The following is a 20,803-nucleotide window of genomic DNA, read 5'->3' as shown; positions in this document are numbered from 1 at the left end:
CACAAAAAATGTTGACTTAATATGCTGAATTTATCAAGTAGTTTAAATGAGGACAATGATAGCTTGCATCTGTATTAAAAATAATTGGAAATACTCCAAAAGCCTATTATTAGATGGGAAAGTGGAAACAGAAGATATAGGAAAGTTGGCTATGAAGCTCTGTGAGATGATCACAAAACACATGCTCTAAATTCACTGTCCTGCTAGGTTATACATTTTCAACTACCCAATACAGAGGCTTTTTTTCTTTCTTTTTTGAGACTGAGTCTCACTCTGTTGCCGAGGCTAGAGTGCGGTGGCACAATCTCGGCTCACTGCAAGCTCCGCCTCCCAGGTTCACGCCATTCTCCTGCCTCAGCCTCCCGAGTAACTGGGACTACAGGCGCCCGCCACCACACCCGGCTAATTTTTTGTATTTTTAATAGAGATGGAGTTTCACTGTGTTAGCCAGGATGGTCTTGATCTCCTGACCTCGTGATCTGCCTGCCTTGGCCTCCCAAAGTGCTGGGATTACAGGTATGAGCCACCACGCCCAGCCCTGAAATGCTTTAAAAAGATGGTGAATCTACAGATTCAAAGTAATCTGTCAAAATCTCAGCTGACGTCTTAAAAGAAATTAACAAACTGATCCTAAAATTCATATGGAAATGCAAGCGACACAATAACCAAAATAATCTTGAAAAGAACAAAGTTGGAACTTACACTTCTTGATTTCAAAACTTACCACCAAGCTATAGTAATCAAGACAGACTGGTCCTGAAATTAGGATAAACATAAAGAACAATGGAATAGAATTGAGAGTCCAGAAATAAACTCTCATCTTTACAGTCAGTTGATTTTCAAAAAGGGGGCCAAGGCAATAAAACAGAGAGGATAGTTTTCAACAAAAGGTGCAGGAAAAACTCGATTATCTTGGCCGGTGTGGTGGCTCATGCCCACTAAGTATATCCCAGCACTTCGGGAGGTCAAGGTAGGTGGATTGCTGGAGGCCAGGAGTTCGAGGCCAGTCTGGGTGACATAGCGCATCCCTGTCTCTACTGAAAATACAAAAATTAGCCAGGTGTGGGCCGGGCGCAGTGGCTTACACCTGTAATCCCAGCACTTTGGGAGGCCGAGGCAGGCAGATCACGAGGTCAGGAGATTGAGACCATCCTGGCTAACAGGTGAAACCCTGTCTCTACTAAAAATACAAAAAAAATTAGCCGAGCACGGTGGCTGGTGCCTGTAGTCCCAGCTACTCGGGAGGCTGAGGCAGGAGAATGGTGTGAACCCCGGAGGCGGAGCTTGCAGTGGGCCAGGATTGCGCCACTGCACTCCAGCCTGGGCGACAGAGCGAACTGCGTCTCAAAAAAAAAAATATTAGCCAGGTGTGGTGGCGCATGCATGTAATCACAGCTTCTTGGGAGGCTCAGACATGATAATCACTTGAACCTGGGAGGCGGAGGTTGCAGTAAGCCGAGATTGCACCACTGCACTCCAGCTTGGATGACAGAGCAAGACTCTGTCTCAATAAATAAATGAATAAATAAACACAGAAAAAAAGAAGAAAAAAATGAAAACTGGATATCTACATACAAAAGGAACCCTATCTTACAGGATACACAAAAATTAACTCAAAATGGACCAAAGTCCTACATAAAAGGACTAAAGCTTTAAGACTCTTAGAAGGAAACACAGGCATAGGCACACATTGTTGTGATCCTGGATTATGCAATGGTTTCTTTGATACAACAGCAGAAGTACAAGCAACAAAAGAAAAATAAGCGAAATTGGAATTTTTCTCCCCAATCCTGCTCTTTCTGTATTTTTATTATTTAATTATTGTTATTATTTTTTTTTTTGAGAAAGAGAGTCTTGCCCTGTCACCCAGGCTGGAGTACAGAGGCACAATCTCAGATCACTGCAACCTCTGCCTCCCGGGTTCAAGCGATTTTCCTGCCACAGCCTCCTGAGTAGCTGGGATTACAGGCAGGTACCACCACACCTGGTTAATTTTATTTATTTTTAGTAGCGATGGGGTTTCACCATGTTGGCCAGGCTGATCTCGAACTCCTGACCTCAAATGATCTGCCCACCTTGGTCTCCCAAAGTGCTGGGATTACAGACATGAGCCTCCATGCTCAGCCTTGTGACAAAGCGAGACTCTGTCTCAAAAAAAAAAAAAAAACATGTGTGTGTGTGTGTGTGTGTACACACACACACAGTTTTTCTATTTTTTTTCATAGAGACAGGGTTTCCCCATGTTGCTCAGGTTGGTCTTGAACTCTTGAGCTCAAGATATTTGCCTGCCTTGGCCTCCCAAAGTGCTGGGATTACAGGCAGGAGCCACTGCACCCAGCCTCATCTTGTTATATTATCTGTCACTTTGCTTGCTGAACTGTGCCTACTTCTAAGTGCATTCTCCATCCCTTTCTAGTTTGCTGGAGCTAGAAAACTAGAAACTCAAGCTGACTATGAATAACATAGTAAATACTAGTTAATAATGCTCTGAGTAGCTCAGGAGCAAACCACTTGTCTCTGAAACAGCTTATTCTAGGTCCTAGTGCTCTGACTAAATGTGAACTTGGTATATAACCTCTGCAAAGCCCTTCCTTCACTCTGGGCCTCAGTTTATCTATCTGTAAACCAAAGGACTGACTTAGTTCCCTTCTGAATGTATATAATAGATGTATGTTCTTTGCACATGTGATACTGAGATATGTGAGCCCTAAATGTGTCTAAAGATGAAATGTACCAAAGGTACCAAAATACAAAAGCAAAGTTAATAAAATACTTACGAGTACGATCCCTGTTCCAGGCATGACAGGTGATTGGCTCTAGTAAAAACTGATGCAGTGACATTATTCTTAGTGTTTTCAAAGGAGAGAAAGCTGCAATGAACAACAACAAAAAGCATTTTGTACAATAGGGAAAAGGCAAGTAACCAATGTTTAAGTTGCCTGAGGATCTTAAGATGTTCGGAAATAAATAAAACATTGTCCTCCCATTAAAAAATAATCTGGCCAGGCACGGTGGCTCACGCTTGTAATCCTAGCACTTTGGGAGGCCAAGGCAGGTGGATCACGAGGTCAGGAGTTCAAGACCAGCCTGGCCAACCTGGTGAAACCCAGTTTCTACTAAAAATACAAAAATTAGCTGGGCGTGGTGGCACACGCCTCTAGTTCCAGCTACTCGGGAGGCTGAGGCAGGAGAATTGCTTGCATCCAGGAGGCAGAGGTTGCAGTGAGCCAAGATCATGCCACTGCACTCCAGCCTGGGCGACAGAGCGAGACTCTGTCTCAAAAAAAAAAAAAAAAAAAAAAAAGGGCCGGGCATGGTGGTCACACCTCTAATCCCAGCACTTTCTTTGGGAGGCCAAGGCAGGCAGGTCACAAGGTCAGGCGATCCAGACCATCCTGGCTAACACGGTGAAACCCCATCTCTACTAAAAATACAAAAAATTAGCCGGGCGTGGTAGCGGGCGCCTGTAGTCCCAGCTACTTGGGAGGCCGAGACAGGAGAATGGCGAACCTGGGAGGTGGAGCTTGCAGTGAGCCGACGTCGCGCCACTGCACTCCAGCCTGGGCGACACCGTGAGACTCTGTCTCAAAAAAAAAAAAAAAAAAAAATCTATCTCATTGTCAAAACTTAACCATCTGAATAAATCTAGCATTGTAACAACTAATGTGGAATTTATTCTGTTCAGGGTCGTCAATGGACTCTTAAACCATGGGTACAGGATATTCCTAGTCTCAAATTATCATCCCACAGATTGCTTACTAACTACAAAGAGAAAAAGATGCCTTTACGTTGAAGAAATCTGGCAATCACCACGTTATAAATAGTGGATCAATCTAACTGGATGGGCCTCCTGATGGCAGTCCACATGAAGTACACATCATCACTTATAAATAGTGACTTAACGTACCATCCAAACCAGAACACTTCTGAGAGCAAAAATAAATAATAATTATGCCAACACAACAGGTCACAGGGCTATCCTGGAGAAACCTGGGAATATGGTCAACCTACCAATGAAGTCTCTATGCCAAACATATTTACTCTAAATCCAATCAAGATTCAGATCTAATTTTCAGTTTACAAGAAATAAAGGGTAAAGGAACTAGTCAAGCAACACAAGGAGGAAATAAACAGTTAAAGCCAGGGTGTGTGCCATTCTATAGAACTGGCCTGGACTATTCCAAAAAGGCAATATGGAGGCAGGATGAGAACTGTTCTAGAGAGCTATGAAGACCAAATTTGATAAGTGAAAGTTGATTATAATATAATTTCTTTTTTTTGAGACAGAGTCTCACTCTGTTGCCCAGACTGGAGTACAGTGGCACCATCTCAGCTCACTGCAACCTCCACTTCCTGGACTCAGGTGATCCTCCTGCCTCAGCCTCCTGAGTAGCTGGGATTACAAGTGTGAACCACCAGGCCCAGCTAATTTTTGTATTTTTAGTAGAGATGGACTTTCACCATGTTGGCCAGGCTGGTCTTGAACACCTGGCCTCAAGTGACCCGCCCTCCTCAGCCTCCCAAAGTGCTGAGATTACAGGTGTGAGCCACCGTGCCTGGCCCATAATCCACATTTTAAAAAATGGGCAGAAAAGATGTATTTTGTATAACAGGGAAAATTACAATTTAAACTAGATATTACATATGGAGTTATTTTCATTTTCTTAGGTGTGATAACGGTATTGCCATTAGATAGGAGAATGTCCTAGCTCTTAGGAGACAAAGATAATGATGAAGTGTTCAGGGATGAAGTATCATGATGTCTTCTGTAACTTCTTTTCTTTTTTTGGGTGGGGGGCAGGGGAGATAGGGTCTTGCTCTCTCGCCCAGGTTTGGAGGGCAGTGGTGCAATCTATGCTCACTGCAGCCTCCGTCTTCTGGCCTCAAGTGATCCTCCCACCTCAGCCTCCTGAGTAGCTGTGGCTACAAGCATGCACCACCAAGCCCAGGTAATTTTTGTAGAGATGGGGTTTCACCATGTTGCCCAGGCTGCTCTGACTGGGCTCAAGTGATCCACCTGCCTCAGCCTCCCAAAGTGCTGGGATTACAGGCATGAGTCACCGTGCCCAGCCACTGTAACTTATTTTCAATAGTTCAGGACAGAAAATATATAGAATGTGAATGTGGCAAAATGCTAACTGGTGAATCTAGGCAAAGAGTATGTAGGCGTTTGTGATAATACTTTTTAAACTTTTAATTGTAACTAAATGAAAAGCAGGAATCTGAAAAACATTAAATTAAAAATTCTCTATTTTATAGGTACCCAAATCTAGATACACTTGAAGAAGCAACCATTAACTGAAATGGGAACATTTTTCAAAAAGCAGCCAGCCTTCCTCTACCCCCAACTTTATCATTTCCAGGAGGCACCCTCACAATAAACTCAAGTTTCAACACACGTAAGTATGTGTCATGTTAACCTTGGGTGGAGGCTGAAATGTGAGATATGAATTCTGATGCAAGCAGGAAATGAATGGAAGGGCCACTAGAAGGTTGTAAAGTGAACAATGAAAGTTCAGCTGACAAAGCAGAAATCAGTCTCAGAAAGCAGAAGCAGCACCTCTGCTAATTGTAAAGGAACCCAGGCCAGGCATGGTGGCTCAAGCCTGTAATCCCAGCACTTTGGGAGGCCGAGGTGGGCGGATCACCTGAGGTCGGGAGTTCGAGACCAGCCTGGCCAACATGGCGAAACCCTATCTCTACTAAAAATACAAAAATCAGACGGGCATGGTGGCAGGCACCTGTAATTCCAGCTACTCAGGAGGCTGAGGCACAAGAATCTCTTGAACATGGGAGGCGGAGGTTGCAGTGAGCCAAGATGGTGCCAGTGCACTGCAGCCTAGGTGACAGAGTGAGACTCTGTATCAAAACAAAACAAACAAACAAACAAAAAGGGGGGGGAACCCAAAGGTAAGTGCAACTTTAAATAAAAAACATCTGATACCTTGAACTGGCAGAGAAATGCTAGCATTTCATATTCTATTCTAAGAGTGAAGATAGTTAAGTCATTACTTTTTTCTTTTATACAGTCGAGAAAGCAAACTACAACTAACAAAGAAAAAGTTTAGGAATTGGCAATTTAAAAAAATTTTAAATGCATTCAAACGAGAATGTTTAATTTGTTTTTTTTTTTACAAGAACTTCCAGATGCTCACTGCATGCTTCTCTCTTTATCTCTGATATCAGATGCTCACTCCAAATTGTTCCATCACAACAGATTTTAGTAACAGCTACTCAAAATAACATGCTGTTATAACTCCTTAATTAAAAGCGCTTTAGTTCAAAAGCCACATTTGATAAGCTTATTTGTTAACTAAAAATAAAATCGGTCTGCAAATCAGAAATTTGATGTGAATATCTACGTGCCATAAAAGTACATGGTTCATGTCCAGTTGAAAAGTACAGCTGCAGACAAAAGGCTTTCTCATGTTCAACTCAGTGTTTTATAAGCAATGTAGCAAAGACTTCAAAAGAGGTGGCCATTTACACAACAGTGTAATTACTTCTAAAATTGCATTTCTAATTTTGCCATATCATTCAGGTTCCATATTTGGACATACACTTAAGACCTGTACTTCTTTTATAATCAGGTGGCTATTTTAAGTCTGCAGGCCAAGACAACACTCATGTTTGTCAAATTTAGAATGCACCTAGCAAACACCGCTTGCATTCATGAAACCCAGTGAATGCAGAAGAAATTCCTAATAGCTTGAATTATGTACCAAGAAAGGGCACCTTCTGTCATAGGGTGATAATTATAATTTCTAAACTATGGTTAATGTTTAAGTGAAATCTGAAAAGCTTTGTCTTAATAGAGCTAGAGAGGGAGAAAAGGGGACAAATAAAAATGCCAGGAACTCCTCATCCCTTTTCTTTCTTTTCTTTCTTTTTTTTTTTGAGACAGAGTCTCGCTCTGTCGCCCAGGCTGGAGTACAGCGGCACGATCTCGGCTCACTGCAAACTCTGCCTCCCGGGTTCACGCCATTCTCCTGCCTCAGCCTCCCGAGTAGCTGGGACTACAGGGGCCCGCCACCACGCCCAGCCAATTTTTTTGTATTTTTAGTAGAGATGGGGTTTCACCGTGTTAGCCAGGATGGTCTCGATATCCTGACCTCGTGATCCGCCTGCCTCGGCCTCCCAAAGTGCTGGGATTACAGGCGTGAGCCACCGCGCCCTGCCCCTCATCCCTTTTCTTTTCCTCCCTCCCTCCCCCCTCATCCCTTTTCTCTCTCTCTGAGTTTTTTTCTCAGACAAGGTCTTGCTCTGTCACCCAGGCTGGACTGCAGTGGTGTGATCTCAGTTCACTGCAACCTCGGCTTCCCAGGGTCAAGCCATCCTCCCACTTTAGCCTCCTGAGTAGCTGGGACCACAGGCATGCATCACTATGCCCTGCTAATTTTTTAATTTTTTGTAAAGACAGGGGTCTCCCTATGTTGTCCAGGCTGGTCTCAAACTCCTGGGCTCAAGTGATCTGCCCACTTCAGCCTCCCAAAGTGTTAAGATTGCAAGCATGAGCCACCGTGCCCGGCCCCCACCCCTTTTCTTTATCTATCACTGAGTACAGAGTCATTCTGATGTATGGCTAGCCATGGGCTCTGAAGCCGAGGCTGGGTTTGAACCCTGGCTTTTGACACACACTAGCTATGAAACCCTGGGCAAGTCACTTGATATCTCTAAATCTCATTTTTTTCTTCTGTAAAGTGGATATACCACTGAGATCACAAGGAGAATTAAATGAGACATGTGAAAGCAAGTAGTACAGAGCCTAGCCTGAAATACATGCCAGCAGGTTCCCTTTCTCCCTTTGACCCAAGGCTTTTCTATTTTTTAAATGGAGTTTTGCTCTTGTTGCCTAGGCTGGAGTGAAATGGTGCGATCTCAGCTCACCGCAACCTCCGTCTCCCGGGTTCAAGCGATTCTCCAGCCTCAGCCTCCCGAGTAGCTGGGATTACAGGCACATGCCACCATGCCTGGCTAATTTTGTATTTTAGTAGAGACGGGGTTTCTCCATGTTGGTCAGGCTGGTCTCAAACTCCTGACCTTGGTGATCCACCCGCCTCAGCCTCTCAAAGTGTTGGGATTACAGGCGTGAGCCACTGCACCTGGCCAACCCAAGGCTTTTAAACCAACCATAGAACCCACCAGTTAGTTTCCTCTGAGCTTGGAAACGTTGACATATGCTATAAATTCTTGGCCCTACTCCTTTGGAGCTTGAAAATGCCCACACAAGTGGGCATTTCTGTCCCCTGTTTAGGGTCAGTTTTCAAGACCGTGATTCACCTAGTTCCTAATCACTCTCATTAGCCAATCTAGCAACATCAAGTACTCCAACAAGGTCACCACACCCTCCTCAACATTCAGACAGGCTCCAGTCCAGGCACCAGCCTCACCAGCAGACCATTTTAAACTTCTTTATATAGGATTTGTTTCAGCATTGGATGAGACAACTAGATCAAAGTATCACCACTCCGCGTCCAAAATAGGAGTTTTCCGAAATGGTCCCTTCCTTTAACTGTGATTAACAGATGAACTCCAGAAGATCTCTGAATACTTTGTGGGAGAAAATAGCCATATAAGCTGGGTGTGGTATCTCACACCCAAAATCCCAGCACTTTGGGAGGTCGAGGTGGGAGGATAGCTTGAGCTTAGGAGCTCCAGACCAGCTTGGGCCACATATGGAGACCCTGTCTTTACAAAAAATACAAAAAAAAAAAAAATTAGCCAGGCGCAGTGGCTCATGCCTGTAGTCACAGCTACTCGGGAGGCTGAGGCAGGAGAATCGCTTGAACCCAGGAGGTAGACGTTGCAGTGAGCCGAGATCACACCACTGCACTCCAGCCTGGGTGACAGAGTGAGACTCTATCTCCAAAAATAAGTAAATAAAAATAAATGAAAATTAGCCCAGTGTGGTGGCACATGCCTGTAGTCCCAGCTACTCAGGAGGCTGAGGTGGGAGGATCTGTTAAGCCCAGGAGGTCGAGGCTGCAGGAAAAAAAAAAAAAAAAAAAAAAAAGGAAGACAACAACTACAGTTACCCACTCCCTAACAGGACAAAAACACCTTCCTGACTGATGCCCCTCCTCTGTTTTTAGATACCTGAAAACCCAGGCCCTATGTGAAAGCACAAGACTAGATAAAATTGAGGAGAGAGGGCAGAAGTAAGATAATCTCGGCAATTTAAGCTACGAGTTGACATAGACAGAAGGTTCCAAAGCTGCAGGAGAACAGATGGCTTTATAATCAAAGATTCTAAGCTATAACTGATTAAGTGCCTATCATGTTCCCAGCAGTGTTGTAAATACCGGGATGGGGCCAGAAACATAAATAAGGCTGACACCATTCTGGTCTTCAAGTCTGGAGGGTTGGTGTTTGGGGAGAGTGGAGGAGGTAGAAAAGGAAAGGAAGACGGATATGCATAGAATGCCCAGAAGCAGTAATAATAGCTAATATTTATTGATCACCTACTCTCGGCCAGGAACTATTCTAAGCAATTTATGCAAATAAGTTCACTTGATTCTTAGCAAAACGGTAAGAATCTTTTTATTGCAGATGAGGAAACAGGCGCAGAGAAGCATCTTCCCAGGATCACTCAACAAAGTGGTGGTGTCAGGACTGGCATAAAAGATTCCACTAAATGAATAAGAGCGCGGAGAAGGGTGCAATTTTGACTTGGGGGAAGGCGGTACTCATGCAGGGAAATCTTAAAAGAACTCGGGAGAAGGTTTTTCTCGAGATCGAGAAGGTTCCCCAATAACCGAAGGATTGAGGGCTGCCCTAGAGAGCAGGCAAACATCCTATGGGCGCCTACTGTATGCAGGGATCTACTCTAGACACTAAAGAGATGAATAGTCCCGCGGGTCGCTCGATTACGGGAGATCCTCCTACTTGACACAATTTTAGAGACGGTGACAAATGCCCCCAGCAGAGGTGCAAGTAGGACCCTGGGGGCGCAGAAGGGGCCGTTAATTCGCGCATCGGAGGCGGCTAGGAGCTCGAACATCCTGAGAAAAGCTGCAGGGGATCCACGGAGAAAGGGGATCCCCGCCCCCTCAGGAGGCCCCGGCAGGGAGACCCGGCCGCGCCTCAGCCTCGGGGCCCCGCGGCCTAAGCCCCCGTCTCACTGCCCCCGCGGCAAGTCCGGCGCCAGGCCTGGACAAGAGAGGCCGACAGGGTGAGACGCTCGCCCCTGCTGGCCGTTACCTGGGATCGGGGGAGTCCGGACGGGCTCGGAGCGGAGGATTCGCGGACTCTGGGCAGTCGACGCGAACAGGCTCCGGCGGGCGCGGGCGGAGGACGGAAGCCCAGAGGGAGCGGCTGACAGATCACGGAAGTGGACACGGCGCCTGCGCGTTGCGGCCGCGCGGACGGTCGGCTCATGCGCACAGCTCGGGCGCGCAGTCCGGGGTTAGGCAGGCTGCAGTGGAGGAGGGTACGCTATTCCATCGGCGTGGTACTGTCGGCGGCCCTTCAGAGGAGATGCTGCCCCACGGAACGCCTGGCAAGTGCTGGCGAAGCGGCATGGGCGTCCCACTCCGTTCCTCAACCAATTTCCTCACAATCGCGAGCCGAAGTGTGGCGCTTTGGCAGTTTCGCAAGGTCTTTTGTCAGGAGATGAGTGACTGAGGATTGGGGGTCTTTGGAGCTCTTGGACCTGAAGAACGATTAAGTTTTTCTCCCTTCAGAGAGCCAAGGTCAGAGCCAGTCTACCTCAGCGCTGCTCCCTGCAGGGAGCCTCCGCCCCCGCCGTGCTCCCTCTGTGGAAAGCCCCTGAAGCCCCCCAGGAACTTTCTCGACCCTTCCTGGGGCAGAATCCCCTGCTCCCAAGCAGTTCCCTGCTCCCAAGATGGCGCCGCAGGGAAAAAAGGGTTGGGGGAACTTGGCAAGGCCCCCAATTCACAGAGGACAGAGCCTGCTCCGCAGATGCAGCCTCCAAGAAATGCCCTGATCCCCACCTGCAACCAGGCTGCTGCCCTTGAACCCTAGAAATTCTGGAGCAGCCCCAGCCCCCACAGATGGGGCTAATCGAGAGCTTTTCTTTTTTCTTTCTTTTTCTTTTTTTTTAGACAGGTTCTCGACCTGTAGCCCAGGCTGGAGTGCAGTGGCGCGATCATAGCTCACTGCAGCCTGGAACCCCTGGGCTCAAGCGATCCTCCCGCCTCAGCCCCCCGTGGAGCTGGGACTACAAGTGCACACCACCACGCCTGGCTAATTTTTATTTTTTGGTAGAGACAGGGTCTTGCTGTGTTGCTTAGGCTGGTCTTGAACTCCTGGGCTCAAGCGATCGTCCCTCTTTGGCCTCTCAAAGCCCTCAGATTACAGGTGTGAGCCACTGTGCCTGGCTAATTTTTATATTTTTTGTAAAGATGAGGTTTTCCTATGTTGTCCAGGCTGGTCTTGAACCCCTGGGCTCAAGCAGTCCTCTAGCCTCTGCTTCCCAAAGCGATGTGAGCCCCCCCCACCGCCGCCCCGCGCCATGCCAGACCAACCAAGGGCTTGTCTCCTTCCCTTTGGTATTGTAAGGTGAGGTTTACGTAGGTATACTTGTCAAACTCTCAATTTCAGACCCGCTGTGATCTTTTTGAGACGGAGCCTTTCTCTGTCGCCCAAGCTGGAGTGCAGTGGCGCGATCTCGGCTCACTGTAACCTCCGCCTCCCGGGTTCAAGCGATTCTCCTGCCTCAGCCTCCCGAGTAGCTGGGACTACAGCTGCGCGCCACCATGCCCGGCTAATTTTTGTATTTTTAGTACAGACGGGGTTTTGCAATGTTGGCGACGCTGGTGTCGAACTCCTGACTTCAGGTGATCCCGCCTGCCTCAGCCTCCCAAAGTGCTAGGGTTACAGGCGTGAGCCACCATGCCCTGCCAGACCCGCTATGTTCTTTGGAGTTAGTGCAGAGTTCCCCAACTCCTTGGCTGCTGACGGGTGTTGGTCTGTTGCCTGTTAGGAACCCATTGGCACATGAGGTGAGCAGGGCGAGCCAACGAAGTGTCATCTGTATTTACAACCGCTCCCCATCTCTGGCATTACGGCCTGAGCTCTGCCTCCTGTCGAATCAGTGGGGGCATTAGAGTCTCATAGGAAAGTGAACCCTATTGTGAACTGCATATGCGAGGGATCTAGGTTGCATGCTCATTATGAGAATCTAATGCCTGATGATCTAAAACCACCCCACCCCTCTCCCCTAGCCCCTGCCCCCTTTTCCGTGGAAAAATTGTCCTCCATGAAACCGGTCACTGGTGCCAAAAAGATTGGGGACCACTGAGTTAGTGAATCCAGCTGTTCATGGAACATCGCTTCACTGAAATTCTGATTTTAACTCTGACCTGTGGTTACAAAGTCTTTGGTCATAGGGTAATCGAGCAGATAGTGTAGAAAGATCATTGTAAATTCATTACCCCCTCCAAGAGACAGCTTGGGAAAGGGAACAGCAGGTGTGGAAAGCAGGGATTCCTTGTGTGTCTGTAAGTTACTTGAACCAATTCCCAAGTATGTAGAGGAGCTTATGAAGATCCCACCTCTTTACAAGGAACACTTACTGCTTTGATGGAATTTATAATCTGGGTAGATGAGAGTAACACATGCAAATTAATACCAGACTTTATGATAAGTGACAAGAAATGTTAGCCCCAGAAAAAAATAACAGATATTTACTATTATTAAACTCTGGTTCTGATTTGAAATAGTATTTTGCAATTTAGCCTAACCAAAACTTACCATTTGATGCATTTCACTTTTTTTTTTTTTTTTTTTGAGATGGAGTCTCACTCTGTCACCCAGGCTGGAGTGCAATAGTGCGATCTTGGCTCACTGCAACCTCTGCCTCCCAGGTTCAAGCGATTCTCCTGCCTCAGGCTCCTGAGTAGCTGGGATTATAGGCGCACGCCACCATGCACAGCTGATTTTTGTATTTTTAGTAGAGACAAGGTTTCACCATGTTGGTCAGGCTCGTCTCGAACTCCTGACCTCATGATCCTCCCGCCTCGGCCTCCCAAAGTGCTGGGATTACAGGTGTGAGCCACCACACCCGGCCCACTTCATATTTTATGAGTCATTCCAGATGGTAGAATCTTAGCTCTAAGCGGGGCTCTTCTGTAATTGAAGAAAAAGAAAAATTTTGACACTTGAGGATTTTTTTTGTTTTGTTTTGTTATGCGACAGTGTCTGGCTCTGTCACCGAGGCTGGAGTGCAGTGGCGTGATCTCAGCTCACTGCAACCTCCACCTCCCTGGTTCAACCGTTTCTCATGCCTCAGCCTCCTGAGTAGCTGGGATTACAGGCGCGTGCCACCACACCTAGCTAATTATTGTATTTTTAGTAAAGATGGGATTTTGCCATGTTGGCCAGGCTGGTTTTGAACTCTTGGCCTCAAGTGATCCACACACCTTGGCCTCCTAAAGTGCTGGGATTACAGGCATGAGCCACCATGCCTGGCCTGAAACCTGAGGGTTTTGATACAAGGCAGGGAGGGTTGGGGGGCTGGCCACCTGCTCTGGCCTTACTGGTTATACCATCGTGCCCTGCTATAAAAGCCAACCATCAGGGTTCTAAGGAGGGTGAGTTACTTTTAATGTTTGTTTTTAAGGCATGTGTGATGTAGTATCCAAAATGCAGACTCAACCTTTTAAAAAATTAGTATCATGGGTGAGGGGCAGCTGTCTGGGCTGGTGGTACGTGGGTAAAAGGATTTACCAAGACAGTTGTAGATAAAGGCAGATTTGTTAGAGAAAGTAGGAAGGTACGAGAAGGCAACAGGCAGAATCAGCAGAAGAGCAGCCAACTGCAAAGAAAGGCTTGCTGGGGATTTTATGGAATAGTGTTTATGCTGTAATTGTTGGGCGCAGGAAGATTGTGAGTTATTTGCAGAGGAGGGCTGTGTGTCTGGACCATAAAGAATGGCAGACTTGTAGTTTACCTGCTTCTTTTTGCTTCCCCCTGCTCCCACCATCCTGACTCCTTTTCCCTAATTAGACTTAACAATTAGTGCCAGGGAAGGTGGTACTTAGAAGTGGGCAATGGAAGAGAGGGAGGGCTTGGACACTACCGTGGGCTGATTTTGTTTGCTTTGCTGATTGGATTGGAATTGGAATTGGAATTGAGTTGAATTAGAATTTGGTCAAGATTCAAGGCATCAAATATTTAATAAATACTCACCAAGTGCCAACTATTGTGTTAATAAGAGTAGAGTAAGATCCTTCTGTTCTCAAGTAACTTAGAGATTAGGATATGACCAGTCCACAAAATATTTTATCTTATTTTTAGACCAGGGATGCTGCTAAAATAATTTTAAATAAAAGGAAATGCACAATACCTTGAACCTGGAAGGTCCTGGTTAACATTCGTTGAATGAAAGTGCAAATGAATGAAAGAAAACAATTTGGATGTCAAAGGACACAGAGGTTACTGCTAGTTGAGAATGGAAGGTGGGGCTTATATAAACACATCAGGAACATAATCCATCATAGTTTAGGAAGGTTACATGTTTGTAAAGGCGTAAGGATTTCCTTCTCAGGAGAGCTTGATTTAATAACTGGAATGTGGAGTTGGAGAGTAAGAAGATTGTTTCTTGCTTGTTGTGCCAACAGCTGAAATGGTGAACAATTACTGCAGATCTTCCAATAATGCCTGCCATCTAGTCACCAAAAAAACTGTTGGAAATACTGAATCAATGCCAATAAAAGCTATAAACAAACAAAAGGACAAAACTATTAATGCATATTGTGTGTTATTAGTTTACAATAATCCTTATGCTTTAGATATTGTCCTAATTGCTGGGTATGTTCCCAGTGAGGAAAACTTCCTATGGAAAGGATTTTGTAGAGTTCAATACAGGTGAACTGAAAAGTGCATGTGGATTTTTCCACTGCTCACTCAGTTCATTTCCATAGGACAGAGATGGGACCAGTCACGGGATGTCTAGGGGCACAGGGTAGTCTCAGGTGGTGTGTATAAATAGCATATTATCGCAAATACCATACTTGTAAGACAATCATACAAGCAGACTTGGGAATTCCCTGTGTTACTTACCTAATTTAATAAGTGAAATCTGTAACCCATGAACCTGTAAATCTCCTCAAGGCCAGAGCCACTTAGACATTTTGTTACCGACACATTTTTCCATGTTATGCAAGCTTAGATTATTTTAATAAAATCATTCTGGAGCCATCTAGCACCCTCATCCACCAGTCATTTCATTAGCATAGAGAGACACACTTATCACTCCAGAGATTGCAAAGGTCTTAAAAACTCCTGTGTGAGGAACTGGGAGCTAAGACCAAATATTATAACAAAAGATGTTTCAGTTACTGATGGACAAGTACAAGGTGTGTGGGAAGGGACACAGAGCTTCCATATCCTCTGGGCACACCACCCTCCCAGCACCACCACGTGTTCTCTAGCCCAGATGCTCTCCAAACCTCATCATTTAAGGTTTTTATGGATGTTCTATAATGTAGGCATGATTGATTAAATCACTGGCCATTGGTAATTGAAATAAATCTCCAGCTCCTCTCATCCCTGGAGGTGGAGGGGTGGGACTGAAAATTCCTACCCTCTAATCACAGAGTTGGTTCCTCTGGCAATTAGTTTCGTTCTGGAGCCATCTAGCACCCTCATCCACCAGTCATGTCATTAGCATACAAAAAGACACTTACCACTCCAGAGATTCCAAGGGGCTTAAAAGCTCCTACGTGAGGAACTGGGAGCTAAGACCAAATATTATAACAAAAGACGTTAGGCTGGGCACGTTGGTTCACAGCCTGTAATCCAGGCACTTTGGGAGGCTGAGGTGGGTGGATCACCTGAGGTCAGGCATTCGAGACTAGCCTGGCTGACCCGGCAAAACCCTGTCTCTGCTAAAAATACAAAGATTAGCCTGGTGTGGTGGCAGGCGCCTGTAATCCCAGCTACTCGGGAAGCTGAGGCAGGAGAATCGCTTGAACCGGAGATGCAGAGGTTGCAATGAGCTGAGATCGCCCCACTGCACTCCAGCCTGGGGGATACAATGAGACTGTCTCAAAAAAAAAAAAAAAAAAAAGATGTTCCTCTCACCCCTATTATACAGGGTAGTATAACAATTTTAAAAGCTCTGTGTCAGAAACAAAATAGATATTTCTTTTTTTGTTTTTTGAGATGGAGTCTCGCTCTGTCGCCCAGGCTGGAGTGCAGTGGCGTGATCTCGGCTCATTGCAACGTCCGCCTCCCAGGTTCAAGCGATTCTCTTGCCTTAGCCTCCCGAGTAGCTGGGACTATAGGCGTGTGTCATCATGCCCAGCTAATTTTTTGTATTTTTAGTAGAGATGGGATTTCTCCATGTCGGCCAGGATGGTCTCGAACGCCTGACCTCAAGTGATCCACCTTGGCCTCCCAAAGTGCTGGGATTACAGGTGTGAGCCACTGTGCCCGGCCTATATTTCTTATTATGTCACACTTGGATCATTTTATGTGTCAACTTGACTAGGCCACAGGGTGCCCAGATATTTGGTCAAACAGGATTCTGGGTGTTTCTGTGAGGATACTTTTGGGTGAGGTTGACTTTTAGATCAGTAGATTGAATAAAGCAGATTGGCCTCCCTAATGTGGGTGGGCCTCATCCAATCAGTTGAAGGCTTGAATAGAACAAAAGGCTGACCCTCTCCTGAGTAAGAGAATATTCTCCTTCCTGATGGCTTTTTTTTTTTCTCAATCCTGGAGCCAATCCAAGATCAATTGTTGCACTTAATTTTTGTTTCTTTAGTCTGATCTGGAACAGATCTTCACCTCAGTGTTTCTTTTTTTTTTTTTTTAGAGATGGGGTCTTGCTGTGTTGCCCAGGGTGGAGTGCAGTGGCTATTCACAGGTGTGATCATAGCTACTATAGCCTCAAACCCTGGGTTCAAGTGAGTCCTTTGAACTAGAACATTGGCCTTTTCTGGTTCTGCAGAAGCTTCCAGCCTTCAGATTTGAACTGGTACACTGGCTCTGCAGATTTTGGACTTGCCAGCCTTCATAATTGTGTGAGTCAATTTTCCATCTCTTTATATCTCTATCTAATATCTCCTATTTGTTCTGTTTCTCTGGAGAATCCTGACTAGTATAACAGGTATTTCCTAAGACTCCCCAACCTTGGAGGGCCCCAGACCCCTGAAAGGCTGTCAAAAGTACTGCTTAGGGCTGGATGTGGTGGCTCACACCTGTCATCCCAGCACTTTGGGAGGTCAAGGTGGGTGGATCACCTGAGATCAGGAGTTCAAGACCAGCCTGGCCAACATGGTGAAACCCTGTATCTACTGAAAATACAAAAATTAGCTGGGCGTGGTGGCGCACACCTGTAATTCCAGCTACTCCAGAGGCTGAGGCAGGAGAATCTCTTGAACCTGGGAAGTGGAGGTTGCAGTGAGCTGAGATGGCACCATTGCACTCCAGCCTGGGCGACAGAGCGAGACTCCTTCTCAAAAAAAAAAAAAAAAAACAAAAAAAAAACAAGTACTGCTTAGGCTCTCAGCCACCTGTTCTGGAATCACCAAGTAGCCCTTGGGGTAAAACAGTCCTGCTGATGGGCTCACTCTCTTACATACTCTGTTCTCTTGGACATTGACCTGGTAGGTATTTACTACCTCATTAGTGCTCTCTTATCTTTGAGTAGATATTTTGTATATTTTGCCCACTTTTCTAATTATCACTAATGGGAGGGTTGTCTGTTGCCCCAGTGCTCCATTATCAGAATCATTCGGCAAGTAGCCATTAAAAAAAAAAATCCCATTTGTCCATTTCAGTTTGCTAAATCTTGTTGCGTTTAATTATCTATCTTCAACTCACTATTATGTTGTTGTTTGCTTTACTGTACATGTTAGTTGCAGGTTGGGGAGGATATCTAATTCTCATTCAATAGAGTGCATATCATTGTGTACTATTGCAAACGTAATCACCATGGAGTTCATTAAGTGTTAAATAATTAGATAATTCATGTTTAAATGTTTATATTATGCAGAAATGTTTGGAGGATTGTTTTATAGATGTTTGAGAGGGTTTTAGTGATATTTGGAGAAACTGGAGTTTCTGCACAGGCTAGGAATACATTCCTATTTTCTCATTTAAAATAACTTCATATGGGCTTATTTGATCTGAGAATTGTTTTCAGGAATGAATTAACCTGGGAGGATCGTAGTTCTAATTGTAGCATATAGTGTACCTCTGTTTTGCATGCTTATATCACAAATGTATTTGTAGGCTTCTTACCATATCATGCTCCCAAGGAAGATGTTGACAAAAGCCTCGTAATCCCCCACCTGGAGAGAAGTTAACCAATACAAGAGTGTCTCTAGGAGGAGATTTAAAGTGGTAGAAAATCGCAAGTCTAATGGTTATTTTTATAGGAACCCTGAATGAAATAGCTGGTTTGCTCATGAGCGTAACCATTCTTGCTTGATTCTTACTTCTGCACCCAGATCTTAAGTGCAAGTGAGCCCAAGAATATGGGCCCATCCACACCTGCCCTCTAGGTGATCTCACAAGCTCTTGGCTTCAGCCACCACCCATAGACTGCCAACCTGCAGATCTGCGTCTCAGTTTGTTCCTGACCCCTGTTAATTCATACTGCTCCTGAGAGTCTCCACCTGGTGTCTCATCACCTCCCACCTCAGTTCAATTGATGTCAAACCTGATGTTTGCCTCTGCTCCCCACCTCAGATTCTGCTCTCCTCTACCTCTCAGACCAAGGTATCATCATCCACCACAGATTGATTAATGGCCCCCAGGAAGTTAGTTACCAAGTCATAGCACCTCCACCTCCTATGTATTTCTTTTTTTCCTTAAAAACTTTCAAACCTACAGAAAAGTTGCAAAATATGTGAGAATAATGAATATCAATATACCTGTTTCCTTAAATTTACCACTTGTGAACATTTTGTCACATTTGCTTTCTCTCTCTCTCATATATATATATATATAATATGTGTATCTGTGTAATAGTAATAGTGATATAATTATTTGTTGAGTCATTTTGTAAGTCACAGACATGAGACTCTTCACTCCTCATACTTCAGTATGTATCTCTGGAGAACATGGAAGTTCTCTTTTACAACTGTAATACAATTAAATTTAGGACATTTAACATTAATTCAATGTTATTTACTATAATAATAAATATGTTAACATTAATTCAATGTTATTTACTATAATAATAAATATGTTAGTTACAAATCTTAATATAACAAATTAATATGTTAGTTATAAGTTTATATTCAAATTTCACTTGTGCCAATAATGCCTTTTTTTACTTAAAAAAAATTTTTTTTTTTTCATTTTTCGGACAGTCTTGCTCTGTTGCCCAGGCTGGAGTGCAGTGGTGCAATCTCAGCTCACTGCAACCTCTGCCTCCAGGGTTCAAGCGATTCTCGTGCCTCAACCACCTGAGTAACTGGGATTACAGTTGCAGGCCACTATGCCTGGTTAATTTTTGTATTTTTAGTAGAGATGGAACTTCACCATGTTGCCCAGGCTGGTCTCAAACTCCTGGACTCAAGTGATCTGCCTGCATCAGGCACCCAAAGTGCTGGGATCACAGGTGTGAGCCACTGTGCCTGGTCAATAATGTCCTTTCTAGCTTTTTTTTTTTTCCCCCCGCAATCCTGGAGCCAGTCTGAGATCAATTGTTGCACTTAGTTCTTATCTTTCTTTAGTCTAATCTGGAACAGTTCTTCACCTCAGTCTTTTTTTTTTTTTTTTTTTTGAGATGGGGTCTTGCTGTGTTGCTCAGGGTAGAGTGCAGTGGCTATTCACAGGTGCGATCATAGCTACCACAGCCTTGAACTCCTGGGCCCAAGTGACCCTGCCTCAGCCTCCCAAGTATCCCAAGTAGCTGGGACTAGAGACAAGGTCCTCAGCCTTTTTTTTTGTTTTTGGCTTTTGTGAAATTGGGAGTCTTTTTTTTTTTTTGAAACAAAGTCTTGCTCCGTCACCCAGGCTGGAGTGCAGTGGTGCAATCTCGGCTCACTACAACCTCCTCCGCCTCCTGGGTTCAAGCGATTCAAGCCTTCTGAGTAGCTAGGATTATAGGCGTGTGCCACCACACCTGGCTAATTTTTGTATTTTTAATAGAGACGGGGGTTTCACCATGTTGGTCAGGCTGGTCTTGAACTCCTGACCTCGTGATCTGCCCGCCTCAGCTTTCCAAAGTGCTGGGATTACAGGCATGAGCCACGGCACCTGGGGAGTTGGAGTTGGGAGACTTAAACAGCCCACACCAGTTGTTTTCTAGAATGTTGGAGTTGGGAGTCTTAAACAGCCCACACCAGTTATTTTCTAGAATGTTCCTTGATGGAGGTGGACACCTTAATCAAGTGATCACAGTTGACATCACGAACAGAGTTTAGGTTGACATCATGTATCTTCCAGTGTGCTGCAGTAGGTGAGATACAACTTCACCTACATTATATACAGGACCTGAATCGGATCATGAGGAAACCATCGGACACATCTCTTTCACCCTTAGAATAAAGTCTGCACTCCATAACAAGTCACAGAGGTCTCTGTGGTCTATCACCTTTGTCTCTGACCACGTCGTCTATGTGGTAGACACTGGCTGCCCACACAACACCTTTCCCTACTTGGCTTCCCTACTTTTGTTCTGATGGCTTTCAGGGAAGCTAGGCCCTCCCCAAGTCCAGGGAGTGAACCACGATTGGTCCATGTCTAATACAGCAAGCCCATTCCCACTTGCCACTAATTGGTTTTGGGATGGCCGTGTGCCATCAATTTCTGCCAATCAACACTCACAAGTTCGTTTCATGGGGAGCTTCTGGAAAAAAATGTACTCCTTGATAAAAGG

General features: G+C 45.2%; 1 protein-coding gene and 1 long non-coding RNA gene across 2 annotated transcripts in view; one reads left to right on the top strand and one right to left on the bottom strand.

The window, feature by feature from the left end:
• ARPC1A (actin related protein 2/3 complex subunit 1A) overlaps positions 1-10,845 on the bottom strand; it is a 40,692-nt gene extending 29,847 nt beyond the window's left edge. The window contains exons 1-2 of the mRNA XM_003318629.6: positions 10,201-10,845; positions 2,778-2,870 (exon numbers count right to left, since the gene is read on the bottom strand). Coding sequence (XP_003318677.1) covers positions 2,778-2,841 — 64 coding nt within the window. The 5' untranslated portion in view covers positions 2,842-2,870; positions 10,201-10,845. The remainder of the gene's footprint in view (positions 1-2,777; positions 2,871-10,200) is intronic.
• LOC129135544 (uncharacterized) overlaps positions 10,604-20,803 on the top strand; it is a 35,946-nt gene continuing 25,746 nt past the window's right edge. Inside the window, exons 1-2 of the long non-coding RNA XR_008536484.2 lie at positions 10,604-10,691; positions 16,784-16,991. This is a non-coding gene — a long non-coding RNA (uncharacterized LOC129135544). The remainder of the gene's footprint in view (positions 10,692-16,783; positions 16,992-20,803) is intronic.

The sequence above is a fragment of the Pan troglodytes genome, chromosome 6 (genome assembly GCF_028858775.2).
Source record: "Pan troglodytes isolate AG18354 chromosome 6, NHGRI_mPanTro3-v2.0_pri, whole genome shotgun sequence".
Classification (NCBI taxonomy): domain Eukaryota; kingdom Metazoa; phylum Chordata; class Mammalia; order Primates; family Hominidae; genus Pan; species Pan troglodytes.
This window is presented reverse-complemented; position numbering and strand designations above follow the sequence as displayed.